Source organism: Semicossyphus pulcher, unplaced genomic scaffold (genome assembly GCF_022749685.1).
Source record: "Semicossyphus pulcher isolate SPU_LCO1_2020_fin unplaced genomic scaffold, fSemPul1.0.p SCAF_19, whole genome shotgun sequence".
Lineage (NCBI taxonomy): Eukaryota > Metazoa > Chordata > Actinopteri > Labriformes > Labridae > Semicossyphus > Semicossyphus pulcher.
Genome location: NW_027211692.1, coordinates 3,527,725 through 3,537,500, shown reverse-complemented (window position 1 = coordinate 3,537,500; position 9,776 = coordinate 3,527,725). Strand labels below are relative to the sequence as shown.

The following is a 9,776-nucleotide window of genomic DNA, read 5'->3' as shown; positions in this document are numbered from 1 at the left end:
ACAAGGTTTTGTTCGATCTTTTACTTTCAGAGATCTTTGCTCATTTTAAAAGGAGGCAGTGCAGCAGCTCATTCTTTAGATGCGACTGGAACCTTCAGTAGTTTTGCTGCACTATTAAGGACTCTCACTCCTTTTGCTCTGCACAGCGAGAAAAAAGAATTCCCACTTTATAAAGTGGTCTCAATAGTTTCATTTCCCTCGCTGCAGTTTTAGCAGCTGGGGGCGGATTTTTTGTGGTTGTATGCAAAGAGAGGGAAGCTTCTTGTGTGCTGCTTTTGCGTTGCTGAGGTGCGCCTCGAGTTTTTGAGGAAACGCTCTGAGCGCCTCGAGTTGAAAATACTTGAACAGAAAAGCTGCCGACGTCATTACCGTTTTTTCTCATTGTCCGATCAGTTTACAATATAACGGTTAGGTTAATGACAGCTAGTGATTCGGTGGTTGCCTTAACAACAGTAGAAGAAAAAGGTGCAGCGAGCTGCTCTTTTTTTAACTGTAGGTTTCAACAGAAAAGGCAGTGCGATGCGCCTCATGTTTTACAGCCTGCAAAACGCGCCCTGTCTGATCGGGCCCTAAAACTGCGTCTGTCTGTAGTATACTGTGTTTTTATTTTTAGCTTTTATACAAAAGCCAGTTTGCCTGCTGTCAAAAACCCTCCCATGACAGCTGTGAGAATAATCCGAGTTGTGGGCCAAATGATGAGCTGAAATATAAACACTGAAGCTGAGGCGAGCTGCAGACTCAGGTGATAATCCTCTGTAGCTTCAACACGCACAGAGACCTTCTTCACATTGTTGCATTGTTCCCTAAAATATAAGAAATTCAGACAAAACAGAAACTATTCTGATGATTTGATGATGACATGTACTGAGTGTGCAGGAGCTTCACAAGGGGACTGAATTCTTCAAAAGTTTCCGCTCAATAAATCAGAGTTTGTGATTGTGAAGGAGCTGATGGTGAAGAGGAAAGGAGAAGACAGGTTTTTATATCATCGAGGTACGAGGCCCGAAGGACGCTGTGAGAGGAGAGGAAGTGATGATGACAAGGCCTGTTAGTGTCTCTGAGGACCGACCGACTGAAACGTCTGAAAACAGCTCACAGAGAGCAGAGGACGATCGACACCGACAACAGGCAGAGAGAGAGAGAGAGAGAGAGAGAGAGAGAGAGAGGGGGATAGAGAGGGAAGGATGATTAAAGATGAAGGGGAAGGTAAGGAGAGGAGAGATCGAGAAAGAGAGGAGGGAGACGAAGAGTAGGAAGGAAAGAAAAACTGGTTAAAGACGACGAAGAAAATGGAGAGAAGTCAAGTAGAAATAAAAACAGGACTGAAGACGTCTGCTGCAACATGAAAAGATCAGGGTACAGGCGTACGAAGGAGGAAGAAGGGAACGAGACAGACAACATGAAAAGGTGTGGAAACAGAGGAGAGGAGAATCGACAGAGTGAAAGTGAAACGATGAGAGGGAGAAAAGAGAGAGATTGACAGATGGGCTCAAAGAAATGAAATCACTTTTTGGAGCGATGAGGTGTAAAAATGACAGAAGTGAAGAATGGAGATCTTTCACACGCGGAACCGCCTCAAATCCTCCAGCAGGTTCAGGTGTTATCAGCTCATTACACGGCTGTTACCAGCTCTCATCAGGAGCGGATGTGAGGAGCACTGTAGCTCCTGGCACGCTGAGGAAGAAGAGGTGATGTGGAACGAACCTGATTCACATCAGTGTTAATGTTGGCGGCTAGTTTAGATTCAGACTTCAGGGTGAGTGTCACATGTTGGTCATTTTCACCCTTTAGAGTTTCAGTGGAACTCAAAACATTTTGGTTTACTCTTTCAATTTTAGTCGAGACGTTTTCTCTTTTAAGAAAATGAGATGTCCCTCCAGTCTCTCCTCGTTTGCTTCAGGTAAAATTAACACTTTAAATTTCAGCAGATCATTATTTATACCTTATCCTTATCCTGTTCAGGGTCGTGGGGGGATGGAGCCTATCCCAGCTGTCGTTGGGCGAGGGGCGGGGTTGCACCCTGGTCTGTGGGAGGAAGCCGGAGACCCCGGAGGGAACCCACGCATGCACGAGGAGAACATGCAAACTCTGCACAGGCTGGGGTTTGAACCAGTGACCTTCTAGCTGTGAGGCAACAGCGCTAACCACTGCACCACCGTGCAGCCCTCGGCAGATCATCCAGACAGTAAATAAACGACGAGGACACAGCATCTTAAGATTACTGTTCATCTTCACTTCTCATTCAGACAGTCTGACTGAAGCAGACGGATGGTGATCGCTCCTTTGTGTGCAGAAGAGACGCGTAAAGCTCCCCTCTGTCTGTGAGCGCGCTCAGAGCCTGAAGTCTCGTCTCGTTAACAAAAACAAACGTGTCGTCGAGTTTTTATTATTAAAAATCTATTTTTAGCTCGCCAACGTCTTGTCTTCGTCATGGAAACAAAGATTGACGAACATTTATCGTCATTATTTTCGTAAATGAAATCAAACTGATTTACATTCAGGCCTCAGTTATTCTATCAGGAAACAGCTGTTTGACAATAAAGTCAATAAATCAATTTCAAACAAATTGAAAGAAATGTGGAGATAAAAAACACATTTGTTCACATGCTGTCTTCAAACTCATTTCTTATATATATTTCTAGTCAACATGAATGTTTGTTAGATTTGTTTAATAAAGTCTTAATGTCGTTTCGGATATTTGCTGCTCACGCTGCAGGTGTTTATAATGTTTTTGTGTTGAATGCTTTGTTTTGCATCTGATCACAGCTGGACAGCTGAAGTAATTTAGTTAGAACCAGGAAGGACCACGCAGTGCGTGTTTGCAGAGGTGTGAGGTGGAGGAGGATAGGAAATGAACGGTTGGGCACGAGAGCAGAGCGTCCTGTCTCTGACAAATCCAGTTTGTAAACAAGACAAGACGGACGTGAGGAGAGAAACAGGTCCTGTCTCCAGACTGAAGGATGGTGACAGATGAAGACTGAGCTCTGAGGGGGAGAGGGTTTCCTAAAAAGTCATAGATAGAAATGTAAAAGTGCTTAAACTGCAGCCACAGTGATTTTCACAGTCAAAATGGATGGATTTTTGCCAGTTCGTCATCAGTAATTTAGCGTGTGAGCAGACAGAAGCAGAGACGACTGGCGGAGACAGCGGAGGCAGAACGAGGAGGCTGGTGGTGAGAGAGACGATAACTCTGTGAGTCCAGCAGCAGAAGCGTTCAGGCTTTGGGTGAAGACGACACAGATTCAAACACTGGGCCATCGTTAACCAACGGAGGAGCAACCTGGATTATATTTAGGAGCAGATCCGAGGAGGTGCTGAGACTGTGAAAACACTCTGAGACCCACGCACCCGTCAGCAGCCTGTCTCACCTCACGCAGGTCTCTGTCTGTCAACGAACCTGCCGCTTTACATCAGCTCAGTGATGCTGAATCAATAACACTCGAGCTGCAGTCCATTCCAGTTTGTTACACGTGCTGCACACTCAAAGAGATCGCCTCAAAAACATCAAAGGCAATGACTGACACCTTTAACAACTATCATCATCCGGATTATTCCAGCACGCTCTGGAGAGTTTCACACTCTACCTACGAACCTGAACCTAAATCTTATTGAGTTATTATCTCGTGCTACTCCAAACACTCCCTGAAAATCACAAGCCTGGTCCATCACACAGCAGAGGTTTGCCTGGCAGAGACAGACGGTGGAACCTTCGTGTTATTTCTGCTCTCTGCTGAGTTGGGAGTAACAGGTCACAGGACAAGAAAAGGTTGATGACTGCAGACAATGAAGCTGCAAAAACGTGTGCAGATCCACAGAAAAGACACGAATATGAAGTTTGGATGAAGACAAACATTAACAACAGGTGCCACTAAGATTACAAAACTCAAATATCCAGGTTGGAGCCGGAGAAAGAGGCAGACGTACACCGGAGTCCTTTAGGTGCAAACGAGTACTCGATGAATAAATCATAATCTTAAAATTTAAATGTCATTTAATTGTTTTGTAGTCCCATTTTTTTCTACATTTATGTCATGTAGGCCTATAATTGTTATTTAGAAAGCCATCATGCTTGTTGCTTTCTGTGTTTTAAAATAATCCCCATGGCAACGTTGCAAATTCAGCGATGATGTCATAGGAACCGCACGCAGCCGACTGTATCTCAAGAATCCTGTGAGGACTCGCTGGTGAAACCACGGCTGCTGCTCGGCCCACACGCTCCAGCTGGCCATCAGTGATGGTCTCAAGGCTGTCCCTAACCTGGAGCGCATCGTTGGATTGGCTAGTCGCCTTGTGGCACATGTTCACCACGGCGATGCAGGCTCTCCCGCTGAAGCAGGATCAGACGGCCCTCCCACAGACTTATTCAGCGTTGTAAAACTGTTCATGAGATTTTTTGTTGAACAGAGGTGGGCAATCGTTGCTGTCCTCTCTGACCGCTCCTTCACCAGCCAGAGCAGCGCGTTCCCTGGAGCTCCGGGATGAATGCTGCTATGAAAGAAGCTAACATACTGATATGTTTGACAGTGAGAATTATCATTGTAACTTCAGTCTGTGTTCCATTCTTCAGGGTGTTCCAGGTTTGCAATTTTAAGCGCATCACATCTCAGCCTCCAGACACTAATTAAGGAAGAGACGTTATAATGGAGGTGTTGTTTGTTTTGCAGCTAAATGAGTACATTACATTCACGCTTCATTACCCAGCAACACACAAAGATCCAAACACACTGCAAAGGAAGAATAAGGTCACGCTCGAACACAGCGCACACACAAACACGCAAACTCTGACTCTTCTCACAACGTGAACGCGCCGGTCCTCCTCTCAGCTCAGCCTCCATGAATAATGGAGAGGACTGTTTTCTTCAACAGAGGAGGGAGAGCGTGAGAGGGAAGACAGAGCTGGAGGAGGTGAAGAGGAGAGACGAGGTGAGAGAGGAACACAAAATAAGGATGCGGATTGGAGGAGAGTAAAGCAAAGTGGACGAGGGCAAAGACGGGAACAAAAGCTTCTCTCGGAGAGCTCCGAGTTCCTTAAGCTCCCAAAAATATGAGCTTTTTAAGAAGGAGGAGGTGAAGTTCATTTTCTAATCAATGCCAAAGAGGCATTTCTCAACACAGATTAGCTGGCAAACACTAATCTCCTCCTGCAGATAGAAACTTGCAGAGCGTCTGAAAGTCCAACATTATTTATTTTACAACAGTTAATTAAGTTCTGCATGAGGCTGCAGAATATTTACCATTGTGGAGGAATATTATCTGACTGAATGTGGAGCTAAATCAGAAGGAAATCCAATATTATTTACTCTCTGACACTTGACCCCAAACCTGAAAACCATTGGCACAAACAACAATAACATTTGCCGTCATGTAAGAGAAAGACAAACATCTACAGGTCAGAGGTCATAGCTGGTTTGAATGTCAGGACTGACTCAGGACAAATCTGTTTAAAAGAACAACAACAAAATGTTTGTTTGGACTCACGTGGTCTGGTCGTTGGTGAACTCCAGCTCCCCCTGGGCGTCCTCGTAGTCGTCTCCGGCCTTGGCGGTGCCGGACTCGGTGTGGTACGGCAGGATGACGGTGCCACGTGCACCCGAGTTCCGCACCACCGTCACCTCCATGGTGCCCACGCTCTCGCTCACCCGCACCAGGCGCTCGCTGAACGTGAAGATGCCGGCGTGGTCGTCGTCCAGGATGGTTACTGTGGCAACCAGGGGTTCAACCAAGCGACATTTAGGGGCGGCACCAGCTTCGTCGCTCTCGAACATCCCCTCTGCGTCGCCGACACGCAGGTTCAGCAGGCGGACAAAGAAGTGCTCGTCCTCCTCGAAGATGTCGTCGTCGATTATCCCGACCTGGAGACGCAGAGAGAGGCACTGAATGAATCAGTGTGTTTGTTTGTTTGTTTGTGTGCACTGCCAGTCGTGTTTATTATACACCATCCTTTACTGAAGAAAGCTGTGAAGGTCAATTTAATTTTACTGGAGCTGAAAATTATTTCTTTGCTGTAAGAAGCCACCAGAAAAAAAAAAGATCCCAGACTGTAGTTTCAGTTTATGTTCAGAATTTAAATCAGCCGTGCTCTGGATAATTGAGTGCGTGTTTGTGTGTGTGAGTGTGTGTGTGTGTGTGTGTGTGTGTGTGTGTGTACGGCTGAGCTGAATACTGAACACTGAGAGCAGACAGGTCAGGGAGTCGGTCATGTCCCTCTGCAGGCTCTCCTTGTTATAGTCCTCATCATCATCTGGTCTGATTAAAGCAGCGGAGCGACATCACCCGTTATTAAGAGACATTTTCTGCTTCTCTGAATATCTTATTGTTCCATATTATTCAACGTAAACATTCAGACTTATAACATACACTCACCGGCCGCTCCATTAGGTACGCCCTAGTTTTGTTGAGAGTCTGAAGTGTGTAAATTCAATTATGTTTATTACTGAAGCCACAGTTAAAGGTGGTGTTGTACTAAGTTATACTGACATGTCTCTATTTTTTTGTCCTCCCTGTTGACATACATGAGGGGGCCAGAGTATTAGAAACAGCTCGGTACAGCCCCCCCACCATGTATGGCCTTGACACTGAAACATTAGATCTTTCAGGTGTACCTAATGAGGTGGCCGGTGAGTGTATGCTGAATAAAACAAACAGTTTGTCAAACAGTCAGTTTGAGTTATTCACCTTTAATCAGAGCTTCTGTAATGACTTTGTTCTAAAGACTATAATAACTTAACGTCGTCACTCACTTCTCTGTGGAAGAGAAACAGAAGCAGAAGCTTTGTTGGTCCATTAAAGTGAAACAACAAACAGAATCAGACATTAATTAAAGAGTTTTTATAACTGACTGTCTCATCTGTGTAACTGATGAACTACTTCTGATTCAGCTCAGACCGTCTATGAGCAGACGTGCAGCGACTATTTCATTTTCATCATATGAACGAGCCTCCACACATCGAGTCTGTTCACTGTGAGCCGTCACATCCACTCCTCAGTTATTCATTCACAACAAAGAAGAATATATAACCGAATATAACAGATCAATGATGTATATAAATCATTTAGATATCATGGAGACGCTGATCGTGACATTTTCAGGAGAGCCCGTTCTCATCACTCAAACACTAAGTCTGGCTTCAGGATAAATAAATATTAACTCTTTATTATTATTATGATGCTGTACACTTGTTGTGTTTGTGTACTTTAATATCTTCACAGTCTCAGGAGTCTGTCTCTCTCTGTGTCGGTGTCGTCGCTCTGTTTTTATGTTGCACTTGACCAACTACAGCAAACAAGACTTCTGTCCCCTCGATGTCTCTGTGTTTAATCAGAGTCCCGCCTGTGATGTGTGACGTGTCTGTGACGTGTCTGTGACGTGTCTGTGACGTGTCTGTAACGTGTCTGTAACGTGTCTGTGACGTGTCTGTGTTTTCCCGCTTTAATTGTTTTTCTGCTGCTCGTTTCTGCACCGTGATCGACGAAATCCACGTGTTCGCTGTTGGAATGGGAGTCTGAGTCTCTCTGTGTCGGTAACGTCCCGCCCTCCTCACGCTGCTTTGATGTGACTCTTCAGGGTGTTTCTCTCCTCTCCTCTCCTCTCCTCTCCTCTCCTCTCCTCTCCTCTCCTCTCCTCTCCTCTCCTCTCCTCTCCTCTCCTCTCCTCTCCCCTCCTCCTCTCACCACTTTGATCTTTCATCAAACTATATCTGAGGAGATTATTTTCATAAAGGTTTCTGTCTTTCGTTGAATAAAACATGTGTAATCAAAGGCAGGGAACTTTCAAGCAGCTGCAACTGAGCTGATAATCTAAATTCAGCCATTTCATGCACATAATGTGTAACATCAACATCAGTCCCTCTCCTCTCCTCTCCTCTCCTCTCCTCTCCTCTCCTCTCCTCTCCTCTCCTCTCCTCTCCTCTCCTCTCCTTCAGCTTCTTAATGCAGCTCCATAAAGTAAACCTCGTCTCAGCGCAGATCTGCTCCTGCACCAGATTTGTTTGCATCGAAGTCGAAGACAGAAACGTGTGTTTGTAAATCTAAAGGTGCACGCTGCTTTTATATTCAGTGTATCAGCTTCTATATCCAAACTTTACACAAAGACATCTTTGAGCCCCGGCACTCGGGATGAATGACAGATCTCCTGTTTCATAATGCATACGATCGGCTAATTATACAGTTAGTCCACAGAGATCATTAAAGTTTCAGCTCAGCTTTAATGAATCTTTAAAGAGAGAGCCAGCCTCACTGTCAGACTCAGACCTGACACTGTGAGAGGTACAGCACCAGGTTTGTCTTTCATTACTCTTAGTTTAGTTTCTTTCTATCGGCCCACTTTCCCTTCTCCTGTTTTCTCCTCCTCACTCACCTTGATCTCCCTTTGAGTCTCTCCAGGTTTGAACACCAGCGTTCCCTCGCTGTACTCGTAGTCTGAGCCGGCGTTGGCTGAGCCGTCCTCCGTCCTGTAGTCCACATAGAAGGTGTTCTCCCCCAGGCCCCCTAACAGAGGAAACCAAACAGTGAGCACACCTCACATGGTCATCTTTCATTCACATCTGTCTAAAGTGAAAACCTTGCAGAGAGGAATCTCTTCAGTGAAAGCTGTAATGCTGAAAGTTTGAATGTATTTTATCTATATTTATTTATTTATTTATCTTATCAGGTTTTTACATCCTGAAAAATCTCAGCAACATTATGCAACAAGCCGAATCAAGCTATTAACTGCACGATACAACCAGATCTCTGACTTAACTGCTGTTGGTTGAGTTGCATTGTGGGTAATGTTGGACTTGGTTTGGACAAGGAAAAAGAACATGTGGAATAAAGCAGAGGAAATCTCTGCTGCATCGATTTTGCTCCTAACTTTTGCTGTGCAGTGAAGTCCAACAATGTTATAGAGACGCAGTAATCGTCTAGTGCTCATACAAGTAAATGATCTTCTTTTACTGCTGCTTTAATGACGGAGGAGGCCAGTGTGTAAAAATGAGTCATCACTCTGCAGTTTGTTGCTGAAAGTTCAGACTGTAAAACTGGAACAGATCAAAGAGGGATAAAAATGAATGTGAGCTTTAATTTGAAGAACAGAAAGATTTAGGACTTTATTACCACCCAGACCTCCTCTAACTTATTTATGTGAGCTCAGTCTGAACGCATGATTTATTCATTTCACTACCTTGGCAGACCACGGTGAGAGTCAGCACCCCGCAGTTCTCCATGCACTGACTGTGGGCGCTCTCGAACGAGATGCGGCTGCAGATCCCCAGGTCTTCTTCTTCTGGAGCCTCCTCGTCAGTGACGGCCGTGCGGCGGGAGTGGTCGGCTACGTGCTTCTTCAGGACGTTACCGGCTCCGATCATCATACGGGTCGCCTTGGAGGAGACAAAGACGAGAGGGACAGAGTTTCTTCTTGTTATCATTTTTAAAACTTTCACATCAAGAAACAGAAAACGCTTCACATTTAGAACACAGCTGTTACTGCTGGAACTTTAGCTCCCTGTTTTATTAGTAACAAGACCCTGAACCACTTTCTGTCCTTCAGCAGGCCTGGGCAGCCTTCTGTGTTCACTTCAGGGACTGTTTCTGATTCATGTGTGTGTGGGTGTGTGTGTGTGTGCGCGTGTTACCTGTATGCGGTAGAAGGCTCTGCTCTTCTGTTGGTGCAGCAGGGCGTAATAGTTGGCGAGCTCCACCAGCTGGTCCAGCTCTTTGTCGGGATATTTCTGCTTGAGCTCCTTCAGGATCCGAATCACCTGAAGGACAGATGAGAAGATTAATGACTGAAATAAACA

The 9,776-nt window shown here is 45.2% G+C and overlaps 1 protein-coding gene across 3 annotated transcripts in view; it reads right to left on the bottom strand.

Moving 5' to 3' along the window:
• Window positions 1-9,776, bottom strand: part of slc8a2b (solute carrier family 8 member 2b) — a 145,684-nt gene that overhangs the window by 19,452 nt on the left and 116,456 nt on the right. For all 3 annotated transcript variants that reach the window (XM_069668074.1, XM_069668076.1, XM_069668075.1), the window contains 4 exons: window positions 9,612-9,737; window positions 9,161-9,356; window positions 8,357-8,487; window positions 5,479-5,852 (listed from right to left, as the gene is read on the bottom strand). In XM_069668074.1, the coding sequence (XP_069524175.1) occupies window positions 5,479-5,852; window positions 8,357-8,487; window positions 9,161-9,356; window positions 9,612-9,737 (827 nt within the window). The remainder of the gene's footprint in view (window positions 1-5,478; window positions 5,853-8,356; window positions 8,488-9,160; window positions 9,357-9,611; window positions 9,738-9,776) is intronic.